At 58.2% G+C, this 27,850-nt stretch overlaps 1 protein-coding gene across 3 annotated transcripts; it reads right to left on the bottom strand.

The window, feature by feature from the left end:
• CDK18 (cyclin dependent kinase 18) lies at positions 1-26,459 on the bottom strand. 3 transcript variants are annotated; one of them, XM_070384570.1, is made up of 16 exons: positions 26,326-26,459; positions 9,412-9,560; positions 9,105-9,244; positions 8,393-8,518; positions 7,217-7,273; positions 6,148-6,262; positions 5,893-5,987; positions 5,627-5,689; positions 4,834-4,957; positions 4,617-4,737; positions 3,803-3,900; positions 3,481-3,586; positions 3,328-3,370; positions 2,446-2,536; positions 2,072-2,149; positions 3-1,423 (listed from the first exon to the last, which is right to left on the bottom strand). In XM_070384570.1, exons 2-16 carry the CDS (start codon positions 9,533-9,535, stop codon positions 1,389-1,391), a joined length of 1,416 nt encoding a protein of 471 aa, XP_070240671.1. In that variant the 5' UTR covers positions 9,536-9,560; positions 26,326-26,459; the 3' UTR covers positions 3-1,388. The 3 variants fall into 3 exon arrangements, 2 of the variants coding, with proteins under 2 accessions (XP_070240672.1, XP_070240671.1); XM_070384571.1 differs by lacking the exons at positions 3,328-3,370; positions 3,803-3,900 and having other exon boundaries at positions 1-1,423; XR_011467179.1 differs by lacking the exons at positions 3-1,423; positions 3,328-3,370 and having other exon boundaries at positions 2,071-2,149.
• Between the last annotated feature and the right edge of the window lie 1,391 nt (positions 26,460-27,850).

Here is a 27,850-nt window from a genome sequence, read left to right as displayed (position 1 = left end):
TCACTCCTTTCTGTACCACATGAATTAAATATATTATCTGTCATTCACAGTACAGTGGTGGGGGGTGCGGGGGACTTATGGATAAGCCAAGACCCTCCACGGCCGCTCCTCAGGCGGAAGGGGGTGGGCAGGGGGCCTGGCCTCCCTTTGGCCTTGACATCTAAGACCCAGCCCAGTGTTGAGACTTTGGGAATACAAGAGGCATGCTCCATAGCTGGGGTGGAGGCACCTTCTCGGGGCCACAGCCCCGCACACTCCCAGTCCCCTGGGGCTCAGGGTAAGAGCCGACCCCATCCCGCCCCACCTTCCTGCACCTCAGACTGTGGGCCTGGCCTCCTCTGGGCATGGGGAGGCTCCAGACAGGCCGGAGCAAGGACAGAGCCACGGGCACTGGGGAGGAGCAGAAGAGGGAGGCTGTGCCAACACCATGGAGCTGGGGCCGGCCTGGCACCAGGCTCAGGGTGAGCCTGCACACCTGGGTGCTGCCCGTAGGATGCTGGTCCAGGGCGGGCCCACCAGCACTCGGGGATGATTAGCAGGAAGAGCTCTCGGGAGAGCCAGACTGGTAGAAGCGGGAGGCAGAGCTCCCAGGGCAGTGCGTGCTCTACTGCCTGCAGTTTTAGGCGATCCCGCTCAGATTGGGGGGGAGGGCGGGCTCCACCGAGATGCAAGAGCGTGGCCAGGGGGCCAGGGCCCCAAGGGACTGGCTAGGCCACCAGCAGCACACAGGGTCCCTGGCAAGGAGCAGGCCGTGGGGACAAGTCAGGGGCAATGGGAGAGGGGGTGCGGCTCTGTCGCTCTGGGGACAGCCGGCCCCTCAGGTGGGAGGGGATTTGGCACAAACGTTGGCACCCAGGGTTCCAGGGTCCCAGACAAGGTGCCATGTCACTTCCTGCTCTCGGAGGGGAAACAGGGGAAAGATGTGCGGGCTCCCAGGGGCCTGAAAGGGTCTCAACCAAACTGATGAGGCAGGCAGGCAGGCAGGTCCCCGGGAGGTCGGGGGGCACAGTGGTGCCCATGTCCAAGGCACAGTGCTCAGCTCAGCCTCTGGACTCTCCAGTCCCTGTGGGTTCCCTGCAGGTGCCCGAGGGCTTCAGGGTGAGAAAGTGCCTGAGGTCGCTCTCTGCCCACCACCTCTTCCAAGGGAAGCAGCTCATGCCTGGCCCCAGGGCAGGCAGTGGAGGGGTTGGTGTCTGGGACAAGGGCACTGGGGAGGCACATGGGAAGCAGGGAGAGGAAGCAGCCACGGCCAGCAGGGCTGCCCGAGGTCTCCCGGGCCGGCCACTAGCCCTCACGCATCTGTCCTCCGAGGCCGCATAGGCCCCATCCCGCTGCAGCTGTGCACGGTGTGACCTCTCGCCCCTGGGCCACAGCAGGGCGGGCGCAACTCAGAAGATGCTCTGCCGCCGGTTCTTCCCTCGCCCTGGAAAATGGAAGGAAAGATGTGGGGCTGCAAGGAGGAGGCGGGGGCCAAGGTCGCCTGAGATGAGCAGGGGCGGACTGCTCTGCCAGAGCCAGCAAGAGCATGCGCTCAGGAGCTGGTCAGTCCTGAGCTCTAATCCCATCCCTTCTACTCACTCACTGTGTGAAATTGCAACTCAGCCTCCCAGAGCCTCAGTCTCCTTGCCTGAGAAATGGGGAGTACTAACTAATGGTATCGACTTCAAGGAAAATTTTAAGATTAAATAAGATGCTATGTTGAAAGCACTTAGCATGTCTGAGGCCATCAGCTAGTCTGGAAATAAGTACAATTCTCCCAGGATAGAGGCTACACCCGGAGCTCAGAATTTGCCGACAGAAGGCACCAGGAAACGGGTGCACCTTCATGGGGCTACTCTCAGATGCGGCGTTCTGTCTGGGGTGTGGGTTGAGGAGGAAGACACAGGGAGGAAGCCTGGGCAGCAGATAGGGAAACTGGCCCTGCCCTGCTCCCTGCAGGCCCCCGGAAGAGAGGCCCGGGTCGGGGAGGAGCCCCCATCTCCCGGCCCTATCTCTGTTCCTCGGGAAGGCAAGCGCTGCCCACCCTGGCCTCCTCTAGTCGGGGCTGGTGGTGGGGAGGACAGGCCCCTACCTGGCTGCTGGAAGGCCAGGCCCCGGTAGCCGGGGTCCTTCTGGAGCTGGATCTCCTTCAGGGAGAAGAGGGAGGCAGCTGCGGGCAGAGAGGGCACAGGCCGGGAGACAGCTCAGTGAACCGGCTCCGCTCCTGCCATCTGCGGCCTCTCGCCCACCATGCACGGGGAGCCGGGGGCACCCCTTCAGTCAGGGCTGGCAGCCCCAGGATGACCAGGCTTGCTCCCCTTGTTATGAAGGAAAACCCGGGGACAGGGAACCAAGCTGCTCAGCCAGACCCGGGCCCTGGGCTCTGGGCTCTCGCCCTCCTCGCCCAGACCCGCTGCCCCGCTCCCGGGTCCAGGGAGGCCCCCCCAGCGTCCCCCTCGCACTCACTGTCTTCCAGCTGGTGCACGCGCTCCCCCAGAGACCGGAAGTAGGGGTGCCTCAGGGCCGCCTCTGCTGACACGCGGCTCTTGGATTCATACTGAAAGGCAGAGGGCGGCGGCTGCAGGAACCCCGCTGGCAATATGACCCCTACACTTAGTTCCCTGGCCCAGATGGGAGGGCCAGGCTGACCTGAGCAACCCCTGGGGTCACCTAGCTGCTGCTGCTGCTAAGTCGATTCAGTCGTGTCTGACTCAGTGCGACCCCATAGACGGCAGCCTACCAGGCTCCTCCATCCCTGGGATTCTCCAGGCAAGAGTACTGGAGTGGGATGCCATTTCCTTCTCCACCTAGCTGCTATCCCAGCTCAAGACTGGCCCAGAGCTCAGGGTCCCAGGTCCCCAGCCACCAGGAGAAAACCAGACACGGGACATAAAGAGACTGATCTCTGGGGATGGAAATACAGATGCGAAAGCATACACAATTATAACTTGAATACCAGTAATACTAACAAGTAATATTAAGAACCACCCTTACCGTGCGCTTAAGCAAGACAGGCACCGTTTTAAGTGTCTTCAGCAACCTCACTTTACCCTCACAACCATCTTACAAGGTGTGAGTGATTCACTCTACTGTGCAATTGAGCCAAGCCAGGCACAGCTAAGTTCTGTAACCTGCCCACGGGCTACGCAGCTAGTGTTTGAACTGGGGTTTCCGTTTGGAGCATGCCTGCTCTGAAGTCTGGGGAGGCCAGCGCTCCTCCCGTGCCGGGGGGCGGGGGGTCCCAGGGAGCCCCACGTCGGGCCCGGGGCTGGGACTGGGGGCCAGGGTGACGTCCTGAGGCTTCAGCTCCCTGCCTGCTAGGCCCCGGCCGGCAGGGAGCACACTCACCAGGAGGAGGCTGCTCAAGAGGTTGATGCCGTCAGGGTCCAACCTGCGGGAGGAAGGAGCTAGCGCAGGCCTGCGGGGCGCGGCGAGCCCCGAGGCCGCTTCCCCGAGGGACCGTGAGGAACACAGCGGACAGGAGCGGGGAGGAGGGGCTACCTGGGAACGTGGCTGAGGAGCGGCTGGGGGAGGTACCGGGGGAAGTTGTAGGCTCGGAACTCGGACAGGGCCATCACACCGGGCCACGTCTCTTCCGTGGGGGTCCCTGGGGAGATGAGAAGGGGTTGGGAGGGTGAGAGGCCAGGGCCGAGGGCGATGTTGGGGGCAGGGGGTGTGGTAAGGGAGGAGGTGGGGGCAGAGAGTGGCCGCGACCACCGGGACCCCAGCCCTGGAGGATCGCCCCGGTCCCAGGAAGTGTCCGTGCTAGACGGGGTGCTGGCGCCCCCTCGAGGTGAGATGGAGGGAGCGGCAGGAGACTGACCGAGGAGTCGGAAGATGAGGTGCAGCTCCTCCTTGACCGTGGAGCCTGGGAAGAGCGGCCTCCCTGTGGCCATCTCATACTGGATGCAGCCCACACCCCTGCAGGGAGCGATGGGCAGGGCCGACGTCAGCCTGGGCCTCCTTGCCCCCGCACTCCTGGCGCTGCTCCACCACGCTCCGCGGCACAGGGGTGCGGGGCCCAAGGCTGCCGAGGCTCCTAGCACAGCACGGCCCCCCCACTGCAGTCTCCGTCTGGGGAGCTTCTGGGCTCCAGGACGCTTTGAGCTCTCCCCCTTTTACTCTGTAGGGTTGGCGTCTACATAGCCAGCACCCCGTGGCAGCTCTTCAAGCTGCACTATCTCAAACTTTGTCCATTGGGAAGAGAGAAGCCCACAGATCCACTCTCCAAGGAAACCCCTGCATACCGCAGAGGCCATTCATCGAAGACCTGTGTTTTGCCTGGAAACCTGGGCCAACTTTTCATTCTACACTGAATCCTGTGTGTGTTAATTTTAATACAAAAATAATGCATCCCTTCTAAATTTTTCAGCAGAACTGATGCTTGGGGAAGATTCATCATATGCACTATGGGGGCTCTCCTGTACCCTCTGCGTGCTCCTGGGGGGTATTTCAGAAGCACAGCCCAGCACAGTCTGTTGAGAACCAGGGAAACCCCGATGTAGCTCTGACTTAGTTCTCTGACATCCAGTTCAGTAGGATGCCACATAGCTTTTATTCAAAGGAGGTTAGACAGTCCTTTGAAGAAGCCCATGGGGCAACAGAGGCGAGTCGGGAGGTCCCACAGGCTCGCTTACCACATGTCAAGGGGGGTGGAGTACTCCGTGGACCCCAGCAGCACGTCGGGGGGCCTGTACCACAGGGTCACCACCTCATTGGAGTAGGTCTTCGTGGGCACTGACTTGGCCCGGGCCAGTCCTAGAAGCAAACCGTCACTGCACCTCCCCGCTCCACGGCGCCCGCATCCCGGAGAGACTGTGGGGTCCTCCCAGCCCCGCAGGCTCTGGCCCTCACCAAAATCGGCCAGCTTCAGCTCCCCTCTCTCGTTGATGAGCAGGTTCTGGGGCTTCAGGTCCCGGTGCAGGATCTTGCGGCGGTGGCAGTAGGCGAGGCCCCGGAGCAGCTGGAACATGAAAATCTGCAGAGAGAGAAGGGAAGGGGCAACCTGAGGTGGGAGCACGCCCCGAGGCTGGGGAGGAAGGGAGCCTGCACCCCTGCCTTGGGGCTGGGACGGGGTGGGGGACACGACCAGGTGGAGGGGAGCTACTGGAGGCTACTTGGTTCTCCTGCCCACGTGGACGCCCCGTCCTGGGCCCCACCCAGAGGGGAGGGCACAGGGCACGCAGAGGAGGCAGCAGGGTGGGCAGGAGAGCGCTCCAGTGGGGAGCTGAGAGGGGCCACTGTGGGCCGGGGAACCTGCCCGGTGCGCACACACAGAAGGGGCCATTCACTCCTGTGAGCTTCCCCGGAAGCTCCTCTTCACCCTGGCAGGTAACTGGTACTCTCAAGTGACAGACGTGCTGGAAGTGGGAGCGTTACACCAGCCCTGGGGTGGGGGGCGGTCCATGGACAGATGAGCTGGAAGCGGGGAGGGTTACACCAGCCCTGGGGGGCGGCCCATGGACAGATGTGCTGGAAGCGGGGAGGGTTACACCAGCCCTGGGGTGGGGGGCGGTCCATGGACAGATGTGCTGGAAGTGGGGAGGGTTACACCAGCCCTGGGGGGGTGGTCCATGGACAGATGTGCTGGAAGTGGGGAGGGTTACACCAGCCCTGGGGGGGCAGTCCGTGACAAGCAGGCTCTCACCTTGACGTTGTGCATGCTCATGAGGTTTCCACAGTGGTCCAGATACTGCTTCAGGTCACGGTCCTGGAACACGGGGCCTGGCTCAGCCCCAGCCTGACCCGAACCCTGGCCAGAAGCGCTCCCGGAGGTGGGGCCCAGCCCAGGAGTGGGACAGGCCCCGGGTCCAAGCCACCCCTAAGCCTGGGCCCTTGGCCATTCCTGCTGGGAGCCTCTGAGAACCAGGCCCGGGCCGCCCCCACCCCCGCCCCGGCCCCACGCCCACTCACCAGGTACTCAAACACCAGGGTGAGGGAGCGCTCCGTGTGCACGAGGTCGTGCAGGGTCACGATGTTGGCGTGTTTCAGGTTCCGCAGGAGAGACACTACGGGCGACAGGCGTGCCTGAGCCCCACGTGCCCCTCACCCCTCTTCCTGGGATCAGCCTCGGGGGTCCCCACCCCAGCCGTGTCTCCTGGCCCCTAGCTGCCCCCAGGCTCAGGACCCCCCCGGAGCCCCAAGCCTGCAGGACCCTGGGGTGCGCACCCTCGCGGATGGCAGTGCAGGGCGCCCCCTCCTCGTGCTCCAGCCGGATCTCCTTCAGGGCCACGAGGTTCTCTGTCAGTTTGCTGCGCCCCTTGAAGACTGTGGCATAGGTTCCCTGGGAGCAAGAACCGCACTCAGGGCCAGCTCTCCTCTGTCCAGCGCCCTACTCTCTGTGCCTCTGCCCGGGCTGTGACGTGGGCCAGACTGCCCTGCCAACTGGAGGAGGAAATGGCAACCCACTCCAGTATTCCTGCCTGGGAAATCCCACGGACAGAGGAGCCTGGTGGGCTACAGTCCAAGGGGTCTCAAAGAGGCGGACATGACTGAAGTGACTTGGCATGCACGCCCTGCCTACCCTCCCCACCCCGTACCCTTCACTGAAGTTCCCATTCCTCCAAAGCCTGCTTCTCTGTGAAGCTGTCCTTAACTCCTCCCCAGTCAGAAGGAATGTCTCTCCTGTAAGCTGCCAGCAGGCGAGGTGCCCCTCTATTATAGCATTACTTTTGTTCTTCCTTATATTCTGTCGATGTTTACATGCAGGTCTCCTCTGGCTTCCTAGAAGGACAGGGCTACACCCTCCTCCTCTCTGTAAACCATTGCCCACCCCCAGCCTGGAACACAAAGGCCAGTGCAGTGATAACAGAAATAGCCAGTAAATACACAGCACAAAAGCTTATTCTAGGGACACAGCGCCCTATGAGGTAGAAGAGTTACCACCTCCACTAACAGAGGGGGAAATCAAGGCACGGGGGAGATCACTCCAGAGCTCACCCCAGGCCACACAGCTAGCCAACAGTGGAGCTGGGACGTGATCCTAGGCATGAAATGCTTGCAGAATAAAAAGACTGCATTCTGCCCCAGAGTCCATCAGCCACTCCATCCTCAGGGCCTCAGGGCCTCCTCCAGGACCTGGGCCCACCTTAATACCTGCCAAAGGCTGGGCAAGACTGCATGGCCAAGAGTGTGGATGGCAGGAGCTGTGGGCAGGGGCGTGTGAGTGCAGACCAGGGGAGGCTGGGGAGACCCCTTTCTCCTCCTCGCCATCCTGCCTGGCAACCTGGCCTCTTACCTCCCCCAGTTTGTCCAGTTTCACGTATGTTTCCAGTTTCCCAAAGCCGATATCTGACTGAAAGAGAGACAGAGCATCTGTGAGCCTGAAGGCCCCCGCATACGGTCGATCGCCCCGCCCCGGGCTCCAGGTGGGAAGGGAACGAGACCCTGTGGGTCGGGGGCGAGCAGGGGGAGGGCAGTGCCAGTCGTTTCTCCCCCTCTTCTCTCTGTCCCTGGGAGGGAGTTTCTTTCTCCCATGGCAGTGCAGGGGCCAGAGCCCGGGGTGCAGGCCTGGGATTGCCCCACGCCCTCATCACCTGTCTCCATCCTGCTCAGAAGCCTCTCAAGGACAGGAACTGTGCCTTTTTGACACCGCACCTTGAGTGTCCAGTTCAGAACCCACTTCCCTACAGCCTCCCATCGGCACACTTGCTCTCGCTCAGCACTCCAGTTCAGTTCAGTTCAGTTGCTCAGTTGTGTCCGACTCTTTGAGACCCCATGAACCACAGCACTCCAGGCTTCCCTGTCCACCACCAACTCCCAGAGTCCACCCAAACCCGTGTCTGTTGAGTCGGTGATGCCATCCAACCATCTCAGCCTTTGTCGTCCCCTTCTTCTCCTGCCCCCAATCTTTCCCAGCATCAGGGTCTTTTCAAATGAGTCAGTTTTTTGCATCAGGTGGCCAAAGTATTGGAGTTTCAGCTTCAACATCAGTCCTTCCAATAAACACCCAGGACTGACCTCCTTTAGGATGGATTGTTGGATCTCCTTGCACTACAACCCTTAAAAGTACGGATTCCCGGGCCCCACCACCCAGAGTCTGATTCTGTAGGCATATGGATGGGGGATCAGAATCTGTGTTTTATACGATTCCCCAAGGAAATCTGACAGGCCAAAGCTCAGAAACACGTGCCAGCTGGCTTACTGATCTCATCTCAGTGAAGACTCTGGAACCCAGAGTGGGCTTCATCACTGGTGGGACCCAACTGCTGCTGCTGCTGCTAAGTCGCTTCTAGGGAATGGAGATTGACAAAGGAGGATCCGCTGTGGGAATCCTCTCTGGCCAGCAGGTGGCGCCAGAGGCCCAGAAACCTCCCTGGAAACCGCTGCAGGCCTCAACTGGGACAGGCTAAACCCAGGCCATGCACGGGAGTGGGTGGCCATTCTGGTGAACTCTGACCCTCTTAGGACTCACCAGGGAGGCGCGGCGGGACATTCGGGTGAGCGGTTTGGGTAGGTCTGGGCTCTCCAGCTGCAGCTTCTGTAGGAATTCCTGGGGCAAGCGGATGTCCATGGGCAGAGAGAGCCTCTTACTGATGTCCTACAGGGGCCAGGATGAGACAAGGTGTCCGAGTTTGCTCCCAGGTAGACAGGGCTTGTGGGGCCTGCATCTCCCATCGTGGGTCTCACTTTCCCTGTGAACAGTCCTAGCAGGATTGAATCATGGGTGGGGATTTCTTCAAAGTTGTGCTCAGAGGCAAACGAACATCCAGGTGGTGCCGGGTGACCTCAGGAGGTCCCTTGCCCTCTCTGGGCCTCAGAGTCACCATCTGTAGCATGAGATTCCTGTAGACACTGTGCTTCTGTAAGCCTGCTTTTCATACATTTGGGCACATGGATATGGGCCATAAGAACAGTAGTCAAATTGTCTAGCCCTTGCTGTGTACCAGGAATGTTCTGAGCACGTGGCATATATTAACTCATTTCATCTTCATCATGATCATTTTAACATAAGGAGACTGGTAGGCAGAGGCTGAGTAACCTGCTCGAAGTTACAGATCTAATCAATAGCAGAGCTGGGTTTTGAACCCCTGAAGTCTGGCTCCGAGGCAACCACCTTCCTGGGCATACACACTTGTGGATGTGTCTCTTATCACGTCCATAGCATAGAGCCTGGAGCCCCTCACCTCCATGGAGAAGCGGCGTTGGTTCTGCCGCCGGTACTGCACGCCTGGGGACAGCTGACCGAGGTCCTTCCCACTGTCTGTGGGGGAGAAGGTGCTGGACTCTGGCTGGGGGTCTCCACCAAGAGGACCAAGCTGCAGGTCTGAAGGGAGAGGCATCAGCTACCCTCCCAGCCTCTGCCCCAGGATGGGGGCGGAGTGGGGAGTCCAGTCCACCCTGACCTCTGTCCTTCCCCACCAGGGCCAGTTGTGCTGGTGTGCAGGAAGGCAGGGGAGGGGAGGGGGGGGGGAAGGGCCCCAGACCCCTCACCCTCGTTGCGCCTGTTGTGGAGCTGGTTGAACTGCTCTGTGAACTCCGCCAAGGACTCCTCAATGGTCTCAGTGCGGGGCACGGATAGGGAGAAGCGGCGCTTAAAGTTCTTCATCTTGCTCATGATTGGCAGGGAGCAGTGGCGGGTCCTGGGGCAGGAGAGGTGAGAACAGGTGAGAACGGGTGAGAACTGGTGAGAATGGATGATAACAGGTGAGAACGGATGAGAACAGGTGAAAAAAGATGAGAACGGGTGAGAATGGGTGAGAACGGGTGAGAATGGGTGAGAACGGGTGAGAACAGATGACAAAAGATGAGAACAGGTGGGAATGGATGAGAACAAATGAGAATGGATGAGAACGGATGAAAACAGGTGAGAACGGGTGCGAACGGATGAGAATGGATGAGAACAGGTGAGGATGGATGAGAACAGGTGAGAATGGGTGAGGACAGGTGCGAATGGGTGAGAACAGATGAGAAAAGGTGAGAACGGGTGAGGACAGGTGCGAACGGATGAGAACAGGTGTGAACAGATGAGAACGGGTGAGAATGGTGTGAATGTATGAGAACAGGTGCGAACGGGTGCAAATGGATGAGAACATGTGAGAATGGGTGAGAATAGATGAGAATGGGTGAGAACAGATGAGAATGGGTGAGAACGGATGAGAACAGGTGAGAACGGATGAGCACAGGTGAGAATAGTTGAGAACGAGTGAGAATGGATGAGAACAGGTAAGAACAGATGAGAACGTGCAGCGAGTCTGGTCAACAAGAGATGTGAATCCTGGGTCTTCCCATCGAGCTCTGTCAATCACCCTGTACTTGCGGGCCAGGGCGACATGTTCCTAACCGTCTTCCTTCCTGGGAATCTTATCCCCTCTGGATTCCCTGCCTCTGGGGAGATATTCACAATGTGTATCAAGAAGCAGAGAAAAGTATGGCTCATAATAGTGGCTTGATGTGCCAATGGGATCCTGAAAGCCTCCCCAGGGCCAGACGGTAGCCTTTTAGCTGCCAGAGGCCTAGAGAGTTCTGGAAGGAGGTTGGGGGGCAGGGAGGACACCAGAACCAGGTGGCCCCTGGGCCAGCAGCTCTTTACCAACTTACATGGAGGAGACCAAATATGCCAACAGCCAGTAAGCCTAACTGATGGATGTCCATAAGCTGAACGTACCTTAGCCTACACCCTTGTAATGCAGTCTGGCCCAAACCATTTCATAATACTGACACCTAGAAGCCCCTCTCTGGTTTGCTGTGAGTCCCCAGGAGACAGGAAAAGAGAGGAAAGGCATGAGGGGAGGACGAGGGGAGGACCTGGCCCTGCTCCCATCTCTCCTGCTGAAATATGGGAGGTCCGGAGCAGCTGAATGTCTCAGGGCAAAGCCAGAAATTTGCCGGAAACAGATAGGGCCCCCTGGGGAGAGGACGCAGAGCACTGTCGGTCCTTCCCACACAGAAGCCAGCAGGCAGGGCCTCCACTGCAGCGCAGACAATGAAGCAGCGGGGCGGGCTGTCTGCTTGCCCCTGGGCCCCCTCCCCAGCCAAGAGGGGTTCCCTCCCGAGGCTGCGCAGCCGTCTTGGCCTCTGAGAAGGGGACATCCTGCTGGCCTCTCAGTGCTGGTGCCACTGCTTCTTCACGCCTACTCTTCCTTCTCTGTTCTGCCCTGAAAACTCAGAGTGGGGCTGTCACACCTCCCCTCCCCTCCCCTCCGTGGTTTCATAAGCTTCCAGCGTGTCCGCCCCCTCATTCTGCTCTGCCCACTTCTCCCTCAGCTACAGTGGGGCTGGGATCAAGAGGCCTCACAGGCACCCCCCACGCCTGCCAAGAAGCCATCAGGGCCCGCCCTGTGATGGAAGGGACCACCCTGCACTCTCTCCGGGTTTCACCCATGCACCAAGCACAGCCCCTCCCCAGAGGATGCTCTCAGCACTGCCACTGGCCAGTAACCAGTTGCCAAGGCAACCAGGCCCCTCCTGAATCCTGGTTTAAGGGATGATGGGTCAGTAACATGTTTACTTTGTGTAATGATCATATCCTTCTGTCCTCAACCAGCCTGGAAAAGGTCCTTCCCCTGGGCCTGCAGGCTCCTGACTGCCTCCAAAGGAAGCTAAGTTGAGACCTTCCAGCTCTCCTAGCTCAGACCCTTTGCTTCCTCAGGCTGGCACCTCTCAGAGAATAGGCCTCAGGTCCACACTGCCCTCTGAGCCTATCTCTGCCAGTGGGCCCTGAAGTCTTGCCAGTTCAGCCCAATAAATGAAGAGCCAGGCACTGGGGCTAGTGGTGAGTGAAGCCTGGTCCCTCTTCTCAAGGACTTGGGGCTGTGAGGGCTCCTGAGGTGAGGTTCCTGAGCTGAGAACTCCTCTTGCAGCTTCCCTGCAAACATCACCAGCCTGGAGCTTCCCTGCTTCTCCATCTCCAAGCTCATCCCCATCAGTCAACCTCAGCTTCTCCTCTGGGCTCTGTGTGATATCCCAAGCCTGCAGTCTGCAGGATTCATATGGACAGAAAGCTCCCAGAGGCTGCCAGCCACCTCATTCTTGTGTAGAGCTCACAGGGAAATGGGGGCAGGAACGGGGGCTTCCTGATGGAGGCAGTGTGTAAGTTCCAGTGACAGGAGGACCTCGACATGCCCTGCATGTTCGCTAACACCTCCCACACGACGGGAGAGTGGAGATCTCCCCGTTGCACAGACCACCTGTTTACAAGTTGGGTGAACATCAGCATCAGCAAGGAGTGTCAGAAAATTCCGATTCCTCGGTCTCAATCTCAGATTCTAGAACTGAAGCTCTGAGGATGGTGCCTGGGAAAATGTGTTTTTAAAAACCATTCCCAGTGATCTGAACATTAGAGCCATGGTTGGGAAGTAGCTGAGGTCCAGGTAAGGGATGGAATCTGCCCAGGTTTTCAGATGGCCCTAATGTGCTGTGATGGGGAACCCAGGGGGTGGGGGAGACACAGGAAGGTGGGGTGAATGCTGAGTGGAGCACAAGACCCCCTGGGAGGGGAGGAAATGACTGCCCTTCTCAAACTGGTGCCCCAAGCTCAGTCATGGTCATCCTAGGGGGCGGGGGAACTGGGCACTTGGCTTCCTGAGGTCTGTGTTTCGCCAAGGTGGTGGGGGGCAGTCACGTCCTCTTCTAGAAACAGGGCTCCCCATAAAGCTGTCCTACAGTCTGGGATTTATGGGATGGCGGGTTGAGTTGGTGACTCAGGAATCCACCAGGAGCTGCCATAAATCTGACGCCCTCGCTCTTGCCTGGAGGGGAGGGGAAGGGAAACTCATCAAAAGCCTTGTGGGAGGGAGGTCCCCAGTTTCTACAAGGCAAAGGAGAACCACTAAATTCCACCCACCCTCCTCGTGGCTAAGTTAAGAGCAAGGAGTCACTAGTGGAACCAGGAAGCATGGAAAGAGTGAAACTGGAGACGAGCAGGAATGCGGAGCCAAGCGGTGCAGACGACACCGGGGGCCAGCTGCTCTCAGCCAGCCTGAGAAGACAGAGAGGAAGTGGCTGCTGCTGCAGCAGCAGCAATGGGGGCGAGACGTCGGGATGGGCCTCCTGATGGCGGCCGGGGAGCAGGCAGCAGTAACCACGCAGAGAGTGGACACTGCTCTCCGATGGGGACAATTGGGGCATTGAACCCAGCAGGGTCTGAGTGCAACAGGGCAGACTGAGCAGTGAATGATCTGTTGTTTCCTAGCTCAGGACACAAGATGCCTCTGTCACTTCTTTCTTGGGAGTGTCAGCTCCTCAGATTTGAGGGTCAAGGGGGAAGGGAGACAGGAAAAAGGCCTGTTACCTTCGTGCAGTCGGCCCCTCACCCACGTCGGGGGACAGAAGGGCTCAGTGTCACCCAGCCTGAAGCCAGCCCAGGGCCGGGCACAGTGTGGCCTTTGTCCCCAGGGCCAGGGAGCCATCTGGGGCTGTCCCCGGGCAACCGGTGCCAGGGGAAGAGGGAGACGCGCGTTCAGAGATGCTGGCCTGGCTGGGTGTGGGGTGGTGTTGAAGGAGCAGTCCCTCTTGGGAGCTGCAGGATTGGAAGGCAGACCCCAGCCCTTCCTGCTGCCTAGGTGAGTCCATGAAGTTCTCACCTACCTGCCATCACTTCCTCCTGGGCGCACACCAGCCAGCCAGAGAAGTGCGTCGCACAGGAGGAAGGGGGAGCCGGGCCAGGAGGACACTGACACTTCTCCAGAGGCTGCCGTGAGAAAGGGCAGGGCTCCTGGAGTGCTGGCCGGAGCGGGCACTCACAGAGCCACCATTCCAATCCTCGCTGGCTCCCAGAGGGGAACTGACTTGCTCAAAATCATGCAGGAACTTCCTGGCTGTTGCCAAGTGCACAAGCTCCATGACTGCATCGCTCCTTTCTTCTCCTCGCTAGAAATGCCCCCTGCCCCTCCAGAGGCCCAGGTTGTAAGTGCTATTCTCTGCCTCCCAGGTCTCCTCCACCCTCCCCCCAAATTCAAAGCCAGACAACCCCAGATGGCAGTTCTGCGCTAACGCCAGCAGGCCGAGGACAGCGTGCAGCCATCGCTCGTAGGGATGCCATCGCTCGTAGTTCGGCTCGTCTTTCATTCCATGATTATTTACTGAATATCTACTGCATGCCAGGCGCTGTTGCTGACCCTGAGAATCTACTCGTGAACAAAATGGGCACTAATCCTGTCCTCATGGTGCTGACGCTCTAATGGGGGTGGGGAGAGGTAGCAGACAATATAGTTATATATAATTAAATAAAATACACAACATGTTAGATGGTGACATGTGCAAGGGAGAAAAAACAGGAAAGAGATGGGGCGTGAGAGGTGAGGTGTTGGAATTTTAAATAGGGTGATCAGGACGTCTTCCTTGAGAAGGTGGCATCTTTTGAGGAGAATTCTGAGAAGGTACCGGGGAGGGAGCTAGTCATACAGAATCTGGGGGAAGCAGTTAACAGGGAAATGGCAGGTGAAAAGGTCCTGAGGCAGAAGTGAGTTTGGGGTGGTCTGGAGAGCAGAGAGGGGCAGATCGTGCTGGGTCCCTGCGGGGTCTGGGAGGGCCTGAGGGCATGAGTGATCTGCTTGGGTTTAGGTTCTAACAGGCTCCCTCTGACCGCAGCACAGGGGCTGCAGGGAGCCTGGCCAGGAGGTGGCAGTTGCAGGAGTGATGGCTGGGATCAGAGTGGTGCAGCGGAGGCGGGGAGAAGCGCTGGCTCCCGGCGTATCACAGAGGGGCAGCCGGGGGGATTTGCTGACAGACTGCGAATGGGGGAGTTGGGAAAGAGTCATGCGGGGCTCTGAAGGGGTTGGCCTGAGCCAGGGAAGGACGGGCGGCCACCGTGGGGGTGAGGGGCGCTGGGAGCGGAGGCCTGGTGGGTTTTGGGCACGAGCTTTATGTTCGCTGATGTCTGAGTGGGGGTGCTGAGTTGACACAAGGAAGGCACTCAGAAAATGTTAGCTCTCTTCTCTCTTTTCTTCCCTCGGCTTCCGGCACAGATGTAAAAATATCAGAAAAGAGGTCCATATAAAGCTCATCCTATAACACACACCCCTCACAGACATTCCTACTGTCCATAAGGCGCTTTGAGACCTTGGGATGGAAGAGGAACAGGAAGCAGGGGACGTGGTCAGCGATGGGCAGGCCAGAGCCTCTAGACAGAGAGGGCAGGGCAGGCAGGAGGGGTCCCCGTGGCTGACACCGCCAGGCAGGGCCCTCAGCCCCCTGGTGGACAGCGTCCATTCCCGGGGAGGCCGCCAACCTGTAGGCCCTTCACCCCCTGTCCAGGAGGCGCAGAGGCTCCCCGCCCCCAGGACAACCTCTGCCAGGACCCAGAACTAACCCCCGCCCTCCGGCTGGGACACCTGGAAGACCCAGACGGGCAGATCCTGGAGACAGAGAAGGAGGCTGGCAGAACATGCCAGGAAGCTGGGCCATGGCCTCCCTCTCACAGGAATTTGGCTGCAGGCTATTGCAGAGGGCGAGGTCAGCTTTTCCTCCTAAATCTCAGGGAAGCCAGCTCTGAGATCCCTCAGGAAACCTTATGAGAAGCCTCTTTGCCTTCCTCCTGAATAAAGCCCTCACTGGGACTTCCCTGTGGTCCAGTGGTTAAGAATCCGCCTGTCAATGCAGGGGATGCGGGTTCAACCCCTGGCCTGCAAAGATCCCATGCACTGTGGACCAGCTGAGCCTGAGGGCCACAACAGCTGAGCCTGCGCTCTGCAACAAGAAAAGCCCGTGCTCCACAGCTAGGGAAGGCTGGTGCCCAGCCACAAAGACCCAGCACAGCCAAAATAACAAAGAGATACAGTTTATTTTTAAAAAGCCCTGATTCGCAGCCTGCAACCCAGGGCCCTTCAGAGGCAGCACCACCTTCCTCTGGGGCTCAGTCCTCCCCACTCCCCACCATGGCCTGTGGTTCGGGTCCCAGGCCTCCAGAAGCCTCCCCAGGCGGGCACCCTCCCGACGGGCACCCTCGTGAAAGTGCGTCATCCATGGGGAGGCCGCGGGGAGGACTCTGCTCACGCCCCTCACCAGGCGCGCTTCGACCGCCAGGTTAGCTCTGTGGCACACAGCAGTCTGGCTGTGTCATCAGCACTTGGAGCACCTACTGAGTTCCAGGCACGCGAGTGCTTTTCCAAGTCCCCCCTTTTGCTTTGTTTTGTTTTCTTTTCTTTTAGGTCTCAGTCTCTGCGAGCCCAGGGCTAGGGGATGAAGGAAGTAATTTCCAACTGCCCACTTTCCGAAGCCCCGAGGGTCTGTCCCTCGTTCCCAAAGGCTGACCACCAGCTATGGTCCTCATGACACTCTCTGCTGCTCGCTTCCTGGCCCTGCCTCGGCCACTCTGGGCCCATGGGCAGGTTTTAAAAATAAGCAGGGGCCACGGCTGACCAACTCTGCACATGTCACACGCTGGGACTTCAGAGACACCCCTTCCCCCAGCAGAACCGTGCCTGCAGGGACCTGGCAGATAGCATCTCTTCCTGCACCCTCTCACTGACCCTGCCCTGCACGGCTTGAGGCTTTGGTTTCCCTAGCTTGTAACAAACCTCAGGGGAAGCCAGTCACCCCAGGACGGCCTGGAGCCGGGAGGGAGCAGGGAAGCAGAGGCCCCGGAGCCCTCATCACCCCTCATCACTCACTTTGCTCTGAGAGCTCCAGCCTGGGGGAGAGGCCGTCAGCCTGGGCCTTTCTGAGGGGCCGGGATCCAGGGACAGAGAGGCCTGTGGTCACCCTGCCAGTGAACAGATGCTCTGGACGCAGGGACAGAGCTCAGAGAAGATTCCCACAGCTCCTGCCGGAATGCGTGGGGGCAGGTGGGGAAGGCCTTCCAGGAGCAAGCTGGACTAACCCACAGGAAGCCGGTCAGGAGGCGGCTGTCTGGAGCCCAGGGTTGCCTCTGTCCTAGACAAGTGCACCCCAATTCTTCCCCATGGCAGTGGGAGCAGGGTGGGCTGGGGCAGAGGGAACAGCTTCTGGCAAGCAGCCATTCCCCCAGGGAGGCCTGTGCGGGCCTCGGGCGGGCAGGAGCCACAGCATGGTGAGGGATGGCGTCCTACCTGATGCAAAAGTCCTATCATGAGGGTACGTGCCGTCCGGGCCTGCTTGCCAGAAGGCTCTGCAGTTTGGAGTCATGGGAGGAGCCCCAGCTCTCCCACCTACTAGCACTGTGATCTGGGAAGACCTCAGCTTCCTTATCTGCAAAATGGAGAGAATGTCCAACCTCCTATCCAGTTGCCCCTGGCTGTGAGACCTGACTTTCTCAGTGGCCTTCTGATGACGTCACTTCCCCATTTTAAATCCTTCAGTATTAACACCACCCTCAGGAAAAAGTCCAAACTCCAGCGGCCAGACTAGGCCTCTTGTGTTTTGACCCCTGTCTCCTCCTGGTCTCTGCTCTCAGCCCTCCCTGGAGGGTCCAGCTTTCAGGAACACAGCTGACATTCTCAGAGGAAAGCACCCTCCTGGCCACCCCTGGGAAGGTCTTCCTCACTTTTCCCTCAGTAAAACTGCTCCCTGACTCAGCTGCTGCTTCCCCTGGAAGGCTGCATGTGGCTGCCCCTCCTCCCGGGAGGTAAAACGAGATGCCTCCAGACTGACATGTCCTTCAGGGCAAGAGCATGGACTGGGGCAGCTTTGCTTCCACGGCCTCACGTGGAACCTAACCTACCAGGCGCTTAGCCAGTGTTCATGGAATGAATGGGCATACTGAATTAGACCATAGCTGGTGTGCTGTAATGGCTCATTTGAGCCTCTCCTCTACATTTAAACATTAGACCCATTGAAGACAAAGACCTTACCCCCCAGGACACTCTGTCGGTGTGCAGAACTTCCTTCCACTCTCAGGCAGGCCAGGTCCTGTTGCTATGTTTATCTTCTCCTTGTCAGGCCAGCCCCAACTCTTAGCAGGTGGGACTTGAGCCCAAGTGGGTGGCCTGGCCCTGCCCTCTTCCTGGGGATACGAAAGCAAGCCCGGGGGTCCATCGGCCAGCCCAGGACTCCCTGGGACATCTCTCCTCTTCGGTTCTCCTAACTCTCCATAGGAATGGGAACCCAGGGACCGGAGCACCAGGGACAAGGGGAAAGCCAACCAAGTGTTCGCATCTTCAAGGCTCAAGGCAGACGTGACCTCTTCCTCCCGCCTCCTGCCACACCCCTCCTATTCTCTCTAGCCTGAAATTCTGCTGGCCACGTGGGGCCCCTAACCTGGGCTCCCACAGCATTCTAGATGTCCCCAAGCAGCACACTTGGCTTGCTGTATTGTAACTGCTGGCTTGTCTGTCTCCCTAGTTTGCCTGTGGGCAGGTTAAGGGGAAGGACTGGTCTGACTCATCATTACACCTCTAGCCCCTGACACAGGGCTTGGCACCGCGCAAACCCTCAAACGAGCAGTGAGGGAATCTACGAAAACCGAGTGTTCCTGGTTCGGGGGGTGTTTGGAGGTAAGTGGGCCGCCCAGAGGCTGCCAGTTGCCCACTGGACTCCAAGCCTCAGCTGTAAGCTAGGGTCTTTCCCCAGAGCAATAGGGGCATGGGGTCGGGGGTGCGGGGGCAGAGACGGTGGCTTCTGGCCCAGCAGCCGCGCTCCCAGTGAGGTCTGTGCAGGCTTCAGGGTAGGCAGTTGCCATAGCTTGGTGAGGAAGAGACAAGGGATGGAGACGATCCTCAAGAGAGGTTCCAGATGAACATGCGCTGAGTTGGGGTTCCCAGGTCTTGTGGGGAGGGGGCTCGGCAGGCCCCGGGGCCCTCCTCCTGGGCTCCCATCCCCCAGGGGCAGATTTCCAGGGCCTCATGGGTCACATATACTACCTGGGCTCAGACCTTGACCTTGACCCCTACAGATGACCCCTCCTCACCCCAGACCGCCCCATCAGCCCTGCTGATACTCCGTCATTCTTTTTGGCTTCCTGGGGCTCAAGGAATGAAGCCACATATATCATCTTCTGGCATTTTCTTTTTTGGTCTTTTTTGGACACCCAGCCAAGGCTGGCCTGGAATCTCTGGAGAGGCTGTGGATTTCTAAGTGATAAGGTGGGGCGAGGTACCCTTCTGTCAGCTCTGGTCCTGGCCGTCCCAGACATCCCAGACCAGAGGCAGGAGCAAGGAGCCGGGGCAGGCAAGACCTCTGTCTCGTACATCTGCTTCCAGACCAGGCCCACCCCAGCTCCCAGACAGAGGAGACCCTTTTCCACTCCTTTCAGCAGCGTGCATTAAAGAAAGACCCTCAAGGAAGGTCCCTCCCCTACCATCAGTGTTTTTAAAACTCCAGAGTCTGGAACATTTTCTTAAGTCTTCCTTGCTAAATTTCAGTGGAAATAGCTCATCTGTTTCCACTCTGTTTGCCTAAGCACAGAGCCTGATGCCCACCATCCTCTATTCAACCAACAGGAGGAGAAATAAAGAGCACCCAGGTCACCCTCCCTTTAGTCTTCCCTCGTCCAGACTGAACAACCTGTCGGGGATCTTTGTTAACATCTCTGGTTTTTTCACCACGCCCAACTTTAGCAACAAACGGCAGGGGCTTTCAAGCACGCATCCCAGGGGAACAGCTGCCTCGCGAGTAGTGAGGGGGCCGGAGGGGAGGGTTTCCCACATCTCCAGACCACATTCCTATTTATACTGCGCTCCCCGCACTCGCCACCACCAGTCTGGCCCAGAGATGCCACGCCCGCATTCTGAAGGACCCTGGCCAACATTCTCCACCCTTCAGGGCACGCTGGCCTCCGCACACTCAGCGTGGCCTCCCTCTCACCAGGCGGGGTCCAAGCAGCCGCTGCAGCCACGACCACCGCCCTGCTCCTCTTTGTCTCCAAAGCCCGCTCTGGGACAACTCCAAACATCCTATGCTTTGGACGTCCAGTCAGCGGCGCTGGTTTCTCCCAGTTCCGGTCTCATTCCACAAGCACCTGCCCAGCACCAGGCTCTAGGCTCAGTCCCAGGCTCTCATACGTCTCCCTTCCCCCAGCCCCTGGTTCTCCGGCTTCCTCCTCCCTCCCCTGTCTGGGAGCTCACTTCCTCTACCTGGCCCTGAATGTCAGGCTGCTCAGAGTTCCCTCTTTGGTCCTCTGTTCTTCCGTCTCTACACTCATCCTGACGACCTCAAACTTTCCTTCAGTGGAAACCACCACCCACGTGCTGATGACTTCCAGATTCGCAGCTCAGGCCCCACCACGACCCTGTGCCTCACACACAGGCCCGAATGCCTGCTGGGCACCTCGGTCTGGATGTTCCCCCAGGCTCTGGGATATTAGAATTACCCCACTGGGCCTAGGACAGTCCCTGAGACAGCAAGCAGTTTGAGATGTGTATTTAAATGAAAAGGGCATTTGTGTACAACTTGTAAAAGCTGTGTGCTAGGCATATATGTGTCATACATGTTCACCCTATAAATACATGTAGACAAACACTGTCTATAATCCAGCAGGACACACACACACATACACACAATAAATATATATATGTATATATTCCAGAAGGCTCTAAATTAAAATGCTAACAGTAGTTATCTAACTGGGTGACAGAATTACGAGTGATTTTAATACCTCCTTTTTGCTTATTTGCAGCTTCTAATATTTCCATAATGAACTTTCATTGCTTATGTTAAAAGAACAACGCTTCTTTCTAAATGAAAAGAAAGTATTTTTAGATAGAGATTCCAGAACTGTTTAGTGCAAACCTTGGGAGAACTATGATTATCTAAGCAGGGTGGGCAAGCATTCCTGTAAAGGCCAGACTGCCAGTATTTTAGGCTTTGTGGCCATACGGTCTCTGCTGCCGTCACACAACTCTATCCCCCTAAAAGTACCCACAGACAGGATGGAAACGAATGCATGGCTGTGTTCCAGTAAACCTTCACTCGTGGACACTAAATTTCATGTATTATGTAATTTTCAAGTGTCACAAAATATTACTTTCATCTTTTGAATTTTTCCCAACCACTTAAACCTATAAATATCATTCTTAGCTCACAGGTCAGACTAATATAGGCTGGATTTGGCCAAGAGCCATGGTTCTTCAAGCCTTGCCCTTTGGCATCAGTGCCTGTATGATGTTTGAATCCCACACCCACTGCCTTGGGAAGTACTTTCCCTCCTCCCGTCTGACAAGGAGGAGGCTTTCCAGGCCTTCCTCATCCACCAGAGCTATGGCAAGGGCCAGCTACCCCGGCCTCAGCTGGGGGAAGGCCCTGCACTTCAGAGTTTGGGGGATCAAGACCCTCCTGGGGTCTCCAAGGACAGCTTCCCTTGCCAGCAGGCTTGGCAAAAGCTGGAATCGCAAACCAGCCATCCTGGACAGGGTTCTAGGAATCCCCAGGTCTGTGCCCTCATCTACCAGGTGAAGAAGGGAAGACTTAGAAAGGGGAGCAGCCTGCCCAAGACCACTTGGACGACGGGGTAGAGCCAAACTAGAACCGAGGGCTTGTGACTCTGAGCTCAGTGCCCGTTCTGGGGTTGGAAGGGACAGCAAGGGTCTGGCCAGAGATGGCATTCCTTGCACCAGGCACCATTATCAGGGACATCAGCTGTCCATGGAGAGCCGCCTTGCCCAGGGAAGCAGCCAGGCAGGTCTGGCGTCAGCCCAGAGCGTGGCACCCAGCCCAGCCGTGGCAAGGGGTGCTGCCAGCTGAGCTCCGTGCCAGGAACAGGGAGGGGCTTAGGGCCCCCTTTCCTGGCCTCAGCCCATGGCCTACTGGTAGAGGGGGTCTAGGGACCCAGCACTGCTGATGTCACAAGCGTGATGCCCTCCAGCACAGGACCTACTCCCTACCTGCTTCCAGGTGCTGGATCCTGCCAGGATGTGGGGAAGGACAGCTATGCCCCCCCCACCCCCCGGGCCTGCTCTCTCAGCAAGAATCTCCTTTGCTGGGTGGCCAGGGCCAGAAGGGAGAAGCAGCCCTGTTTCCTGAGGAGACCCCCAAAGAAAGAAAAGGGGAGGTTCCTTTATGGAAGCGAGGGGGGAGGACAGAAATCATTCTGGAGCTTTGCCAGAGCTTCTCACAATAATGATAACATGGAGAGGGCGCTTGGGGTAAGGGAGCGTGGAAGTGTTTTAAGAATAGTTTCCTCCCCAGCTGGGGGCCTGAGCCCTGGTTTCTACAGGGATCAAGGAGAGGGCAGGGTTCTGAGAACCGCCAAATGCGGTCCGCTGACTCCGTCTGCCACCAGCCCTTGGTCACGACACCAGGTAAGGCAAAAGGCGAGGAGTACCGTTGACATTATCTCATCGGAATTCTCATGAGGCAATACTGTTCCTCTCTCCATTTTCTAAAGAAGGAAACTAAAACTTGGGTGAGCAAGGTCTTTCACCGAAGGCAACCACTTCCTGAGCAACAGGGGCAGGATCTGAACTGACCCCGAAGTTCAAACACTGCCCCCACCCATGGCGGGCAAGAGACACACCCTCCACACACAAAAATGAATGAACATGCCAGCACGCCGTCATTAGCAGGCCACTCAGGACTTCCCTGGCGGTCCAGTGGCTAAGACTCCAAGCTCCCAAAGCAAGGAGCCCAGGTTTGATCCCTGGTTAGGGGACCAGGTCCCACGTGCCACAACTAAGAGTTTGCATGCCACAACTAAAGATCGTGCACGCTACAGGAAGATCGAGGATCCTGCGTGCTGCAACTAAAACCCAGGGCAGCCAAACAAATAAATATTTTAAAAAATTATCGGGTCATCTTGTCTATACCGACCCCTCTATTTCCAGGAAAGACTTTATTTAACGTCAGAAGGGTGGGGTGGGAGCACAGGGTGAAACCACTATCCAGAGTCCCAGGCTCACCACTGCCCTTCAGAGGTCCAGGTCAGCGTCTCCAAGACCAGGGTGTCCTGTCTTACCAGGGCCGCTCATGCTGTCAGGGAGCCTGAAGACCCTCTTGAGTTCAAAGGCGCTTCTCACCTGCCTCCTTACCGCTCCTCCTCTGTAGACGGGACCCTGAAGATGGCACGAGCTGGGGGGCTCTCCTTCCAACGGGAGGTCTGGCCGAGATGCGCCCACAGCGCCCCCTCTTCCTAGTCTGCTGCTGCGCCACGGGCCAGCTCCTGCCAGGCCAGCCCCGGGCTCTGTTGTGATCCTGGATCCCAGGCTGTCTGAGCGGCCATGAGCCCAGCCTTAGAGCTGGCTTCTGTGTGCATGCAACGGCACATGGGCTTTGGGGCCCACGACAAGACACTGGTCTGCTCCCACCCCCAGAGATGGGAAAGTGCCTACTCAGCAGCTGATGCCAGGAGGGCGAAGGGTCCAGGGTGGACAGAAGAGAAATGTGACTCACGCCCAAAGGGGCGAAGCTAATTGGGTGAGTCTGGATCCGGGCCAGCCACTCCCTCCCAGACAACAGAGCAGAACTGGGCCCGCAGTTGAGCACTGGGGGAGGGTCTTCTTACCCCAGGGAAGGGAGGCCTGGCGGAGGGCCCTCAGAGCAGGAGGCTGTTAGCTTTCCAGCCCCCACGGCCCACCCCACTCCTCTTGGAAGCTGAGATAGAGGGGAGGGTAGAGTCCCAAGGCACAGCAGGTCCCCTCCTGGCAGGTTCTCATCTAAGAGTTCTCATCCACCTAGCCCCCACTCTCTTACACAGGGACCTCCTCCTCAATCTGGAGGAATGGAAAAGATACTGCTAAGGGCCCAGCTTGATGAGATTAGGAAAGCCTGCCTCCATCTCTACCCAAAGCCAGGCACAGTGCGATAACTAGGAATTCGTTCCCAAACAACAAATAAAACCACTGGTTATTTAGCATTTGCCAGGTGCCAGGCAGTGTACATCACTTCATTTAATTCAGGTAACAACCCTCCCTGTTATGACCTCCATTTCACTGATGAGGAAACAGGCTGGGAGAAGCTCAGGAGTTTGCTGGGAGAGAGGAGTCACACAGTGAGAGCATGCTGGGCTGGCCCTCTCCTTTAGATCTCAAACTCAGAGTAGGAAAAAACAAATCAGAGAAGGGATAGGTGGAGATACTGAACAAAAGTCCAAAGCAGGGTGATCCCAGAAAGTAGAGGCCAGACTGCGGTAGGAGCTGGGAGGGGCCAAGCCAGGCATGGGGCCTGTCTACCTGGGCACAGGAAGGTCAAATCACCAGAGGACAGTCTGGGTCTGTAGGGAAAACAAATGCAGACATAAAGGCAGCTCCCTCTCCTCGAGGCCCACGGTGAGGGGGCACTTCCAAGGCAGGCAGCTTGATCCCACGAGGTCTTAGACCAAGAACTTAGTTGCTCCTCAGATCAGGTGCCTCTCTCCCACAACCCATGGAGAAGCCATGCTCTGCCTGGCACAGGACAAGTGAGAGAGTCCTTACTCAGAGCACCAGCCCCCATCCTTCCTTCTCCAAGGACCAATACAGAACCAGACAGCTCCGGAGTAGGCTGGGGTCTCCCTTGATGGGGGCATGAACTAAGAGCCAGGGGGCTTGAGGTCAGAGGAAGTGGGATCCCACCTATGTGGATCTGGGGAGAGTTGGTGTCGCAGAGTCTGTTTCCTCACCTAAAGTGGGATGATAATAACAGCTGTGGTGGTGCTACTGGTAAAGAATCTGCCTGCTAATACAGGAGATGTTAAGAGATGCGGGTTCAATCCCTGGATCAGGAAGATTCCCTGGAGGAGGGCATGGCTTCCCACTCCAGTATTCTTGCCTGAAGAATCCCATGGACAAAGGAGCCTGGCAGGCTACAGTGCATAGGGTCACAAAAGTGGCACATGGCTAAAGTGACTTAGCACGCACTCATGCATAAATAATACCTACCTCATAAAGTTATGTGACATACTGCTTGGCTCCCCGTAGATAATTGATAAACGGTAGCCACTGAGGCATTAAGAAATCTAATGTAACTTACTGAAAACTACTCTGGCTCTAGAAACCCCAGTAGGTTTGGGAAGAATGAAGGCTCCTGGCTGGGGGTGGGCAGCCAGAGGGAAGAGTCCCAGGAACCAAGGGGGTGGGGAGTTTGCAGGGCTGGGGGGAGGTGAGGCTCACAGGCTCATCAGTTGCACAGGAGCTGCCTGAAGCAGGGTAACCTGAGACAGAAGCTCTCCCGTGGCAAGGTGACCCTCTCTCCAGAACACCTTGGGATGCAGACCCAAACCTAGGAGCCAGTATTGCCTGGGGCCATCTTTGCCTTCCCCCAACCCTAAGCAAGGGGTCCCAGACACCCCCGCCCCCGGCCCCCGCCCAGGTCAGAGGAAAGGTAGGGGATCTCTCTGAGGATGCGCCTGTCAGCCAGACATTCCAGCATCCTCCTCCTAAGGATTCTGCTCCCCCAGGCCAGTGTCCAGGAATGTGCTGTGTGCCTGAGCCCGGTGGAAAATGCCCCACGAGCACGCTGAATCTCACAAGGCGCCGACACTGGCAGGCCAGGCCAGTGGTGTCAGTGAGTCACAGGGCTCAGGACGCAGTTGGGGAATTGCTGAGGGCTGGGCTGGGGGTGGGGATGAGGTTCTGGGGAGCTGTCTCCCACTCATGCTGTAGGGAAGGAGTTCAGAGAGGATCAAAGGCCCCTGGTGCCCAGCAGGGTGTTGATCCCAAGCACCGGAGATGGAGATCAGTCACTGTCTCAACCGCAGGACTCCCACCACAAGGCCTGAAGACAGCTCCAGAAACCCTGGCCCCCAACAGGCAGAGAAGAGAGGCCTCCAGCCAAAGCTGACTTCAGATTTCTGATTCCTGATCATCTCCTCCCCTCCCCAAGAATCCTCAGGCCACATCTCCCAACTGGCCACCCACCCTTCCCATGACTAAATTAACCTTTTGCCTGTTGCGCCTGGGTGGGCAAGGGGCATTGCCCCTTTGGTTGGCCTGGGAGAGAAGAGCCCCCCGCAAACCCCCGCACCCCCACACACCCCCTAGCGCTGGAAGCTGCAGGGCTTCACGTGTCCTGTCCTTCCACCTTCGCCCTAGGGCCATGGCCTCCCACCCGCGCCAGCCTGTCTCTCTGGAAAGTTCACCGGAGCCCCGAAAGCCCTTCAAGGCGGGGTCTGGTCCCACACTGGCGGGTTCTCCCATTACTGTAGGCTCCTGACCCTTGCCCTTCCCAGGAGGAAGGGAGCAGAGAACGCGCCCGATTCCCGACCGGGTGAAAAACTTTGCTTCCTAGGAGCTCGGGGGAGGCCAAAGTGAGTTCCGCTGGAGACGCCCGGGAGGGGCGGCGGACCTGAGAAGGCAAAACAGCCCTCCGTCCTAAGCGCCTGGACGCGGGGAGCCGGCCTGCGCAGGGAGGGCATCGCCCGCCCCCCAGCACGCTGGCCCAGCCGCCCGGCGATCGCCGACCTCCCCGCGTCGCCCTGGAGTCGCCCTGCAGCCCCGGCCCCTGGCAGAAGCAGACCTGCGCCTTTAAGAGCCGCTGGGTTTACCTTTGCTCCGTTTACCCGGCGCCGCGCTGCCCCCTCCTCCCGGGCCCCCCGCCCGCCCGCCCAGCCCGCCAGCCGCCGCGAGTCGCCCGCGGACTCACCGCGCGTGTCCTGGGGGCCGCGGTGCGCCGGCTCCCGCCCGCGACAGCCGAGGGGCCGGGCCCTGCGCCCTGCTGGGGTCCCTGCCCGCCCTCGGAGCTGCGGCCGCTGGTCGGGAAAGGTGAGCGGCTCCGGGGAGAGGCTGCAACCTGAGCGGGAGGAGGAGGGGAGGAGGGGAAAGGGGAGGTGGGGAGGAGGGCGGGGAGGAGGGGAGAGCCCGGCCCCCGCCAGAGTTTTTCACACGCACGGCCCGACTCCGCCCCCGGCTCGCCCGCCCGCCCTGCCCACAGCCGCTGCCAATCCCTGGGGCTCGCTCTGCCCTGGTGCCCACCCCTCTCTCCCATCTGGAAGCCAGGGTCCAAGCGCCTCTTCCGGTTTCGTCCCTCCGCCTGGCCTCCGTCCTCCCTCTGGGGCTGCCCTGAGCGCCTTGACCCGGGGATGAGGTCTCCAGACTTGGAGCACCCAGGACTGGGGCCAGGGCACCGGAGAAGTGGGGGGGATTTGCTGAGTGTCCACCTCTCAGTGAAGCTCTCCCAGCCTTCTGGGTCTGACGCTGGATCCCAGCACCTGGCACCCCAGGAGTTAATGTGCACAGACGGGTCCCGTTGGTCATTTTTGCCTTTAGAGTTCTTGACAGCAGCAGTCCTGGCAGGGCTGTCCCTCTGTCCAATGGGATTTATCACTTACCTTCAGGTAAGTCAGGGCTTCCCTGGTGGCTCAGACAATACTCTGCCTGCGATGCAGGAAACCCAGGTTCAATCTCTGAGTCAGGAAGATCCCCTGGAGAAGGGAATGGCTACCCGCTCCAGTTTTGTTGCCTGAGAAATCCCATAGACAGAGGAGAGGTGGGCTACAGTCTATAGGGTCGCAAAGAGTTGGACTCTACTGAGCGACTAACACACTGGCACACAGGTAAGTAAAGATAATCATCGCTCCCACTTCCTACCCCGAGGAGTAATTCAGTATCTCCTTTTGGAATAAAACCCCGTGAGCCAACTGAAAATTAATTACCCAAGAAGGCTTACGGAATACCTCATGCTAGGCCAACTTTCATTTTAGAGAAGGGGAAACTGACACCCAGAAAGGATATTGGATTGGCACAGTCTCACAAGGAGTTAGTGGCAAACCACGATGAGGACCTAGGCCAAAGGCCACCACCATCCCTGCCCATCAGATTTCAGGGATCAAAGGAAAACTGGGATGGGATCAAGGGCCCAATCTGGCTCCCGTCCAGCGGCACTTCCTCCTGAAGGCTGTGAGGAGAGGAGATGGTCACCAAATCAGGGAGGTCTGTGGCCTCTGCGCTGCGAGTGGACGTGGCCTCTGCAGTCTGGGGCTCCTGGCAGAGGACTCTTGAGGAGGGGTAGTCCACAGTGGGGATGTGTTTCTGCTGAATGCTCTCTGACAATTGATTGAAAGTGACTGCCACTCTTTAAGTCCTAGGCTTTGAGCCTGGGCCTTTTCCCTAGAGAGGAGACTGAGTGGTTAAGAATAGGAAAAATTTCTTTCTGGAAGACATGGGCCTGA

The sequence above is a fragment of the Bos mutus genome, chromosome 16, assembly GCF_027580195.1.
Source record: "Bos mutus isolate GX-2022 chromosome 16, NWIPB_WYAK_1.1, whole genome shotgun sequence".
NCBI classification, from domain to species: domain Eukaryota; kingdom Metazoa; phylum Chordata; class Mammalia; order Artiodactyla; family Bovidae; genus Bos; species Bos mutus.
The sequence above is the reverse complement of the archived record's forward strand: the minus strand, read 5'-3'. Positions and strand labels throughout refer to the sequence as shown.

What these genes read in the sequence shown, in the direction of transcription:
- CDK18 (XM_070384570.1), bottom strand. Translation starts at nt 9,535, where the DNA reads ATGAGCAAGATGAAGAACTTTAAGCGCCGCTTCTCCCTATCCGTGCCC. An exon ending in GCTGAAGCTGGCCGATTTTG is followed by an intron (nt 4,738 to 4,833) that starts GTGAGGGCCAGA and finishes GTTTGCTTCTAG; the next exon opens with GACTGGCCCGGGCCAAGTCA. An exon ending in CCTCATCTTCCGACTCCTCG is followed by an intron (nt 3,587 to 3,802) that starts GTCAGTCTCCTG and finishes TCATCTCCCCAG; the next exon opens with GGACCCCCACGGAAGAGACG.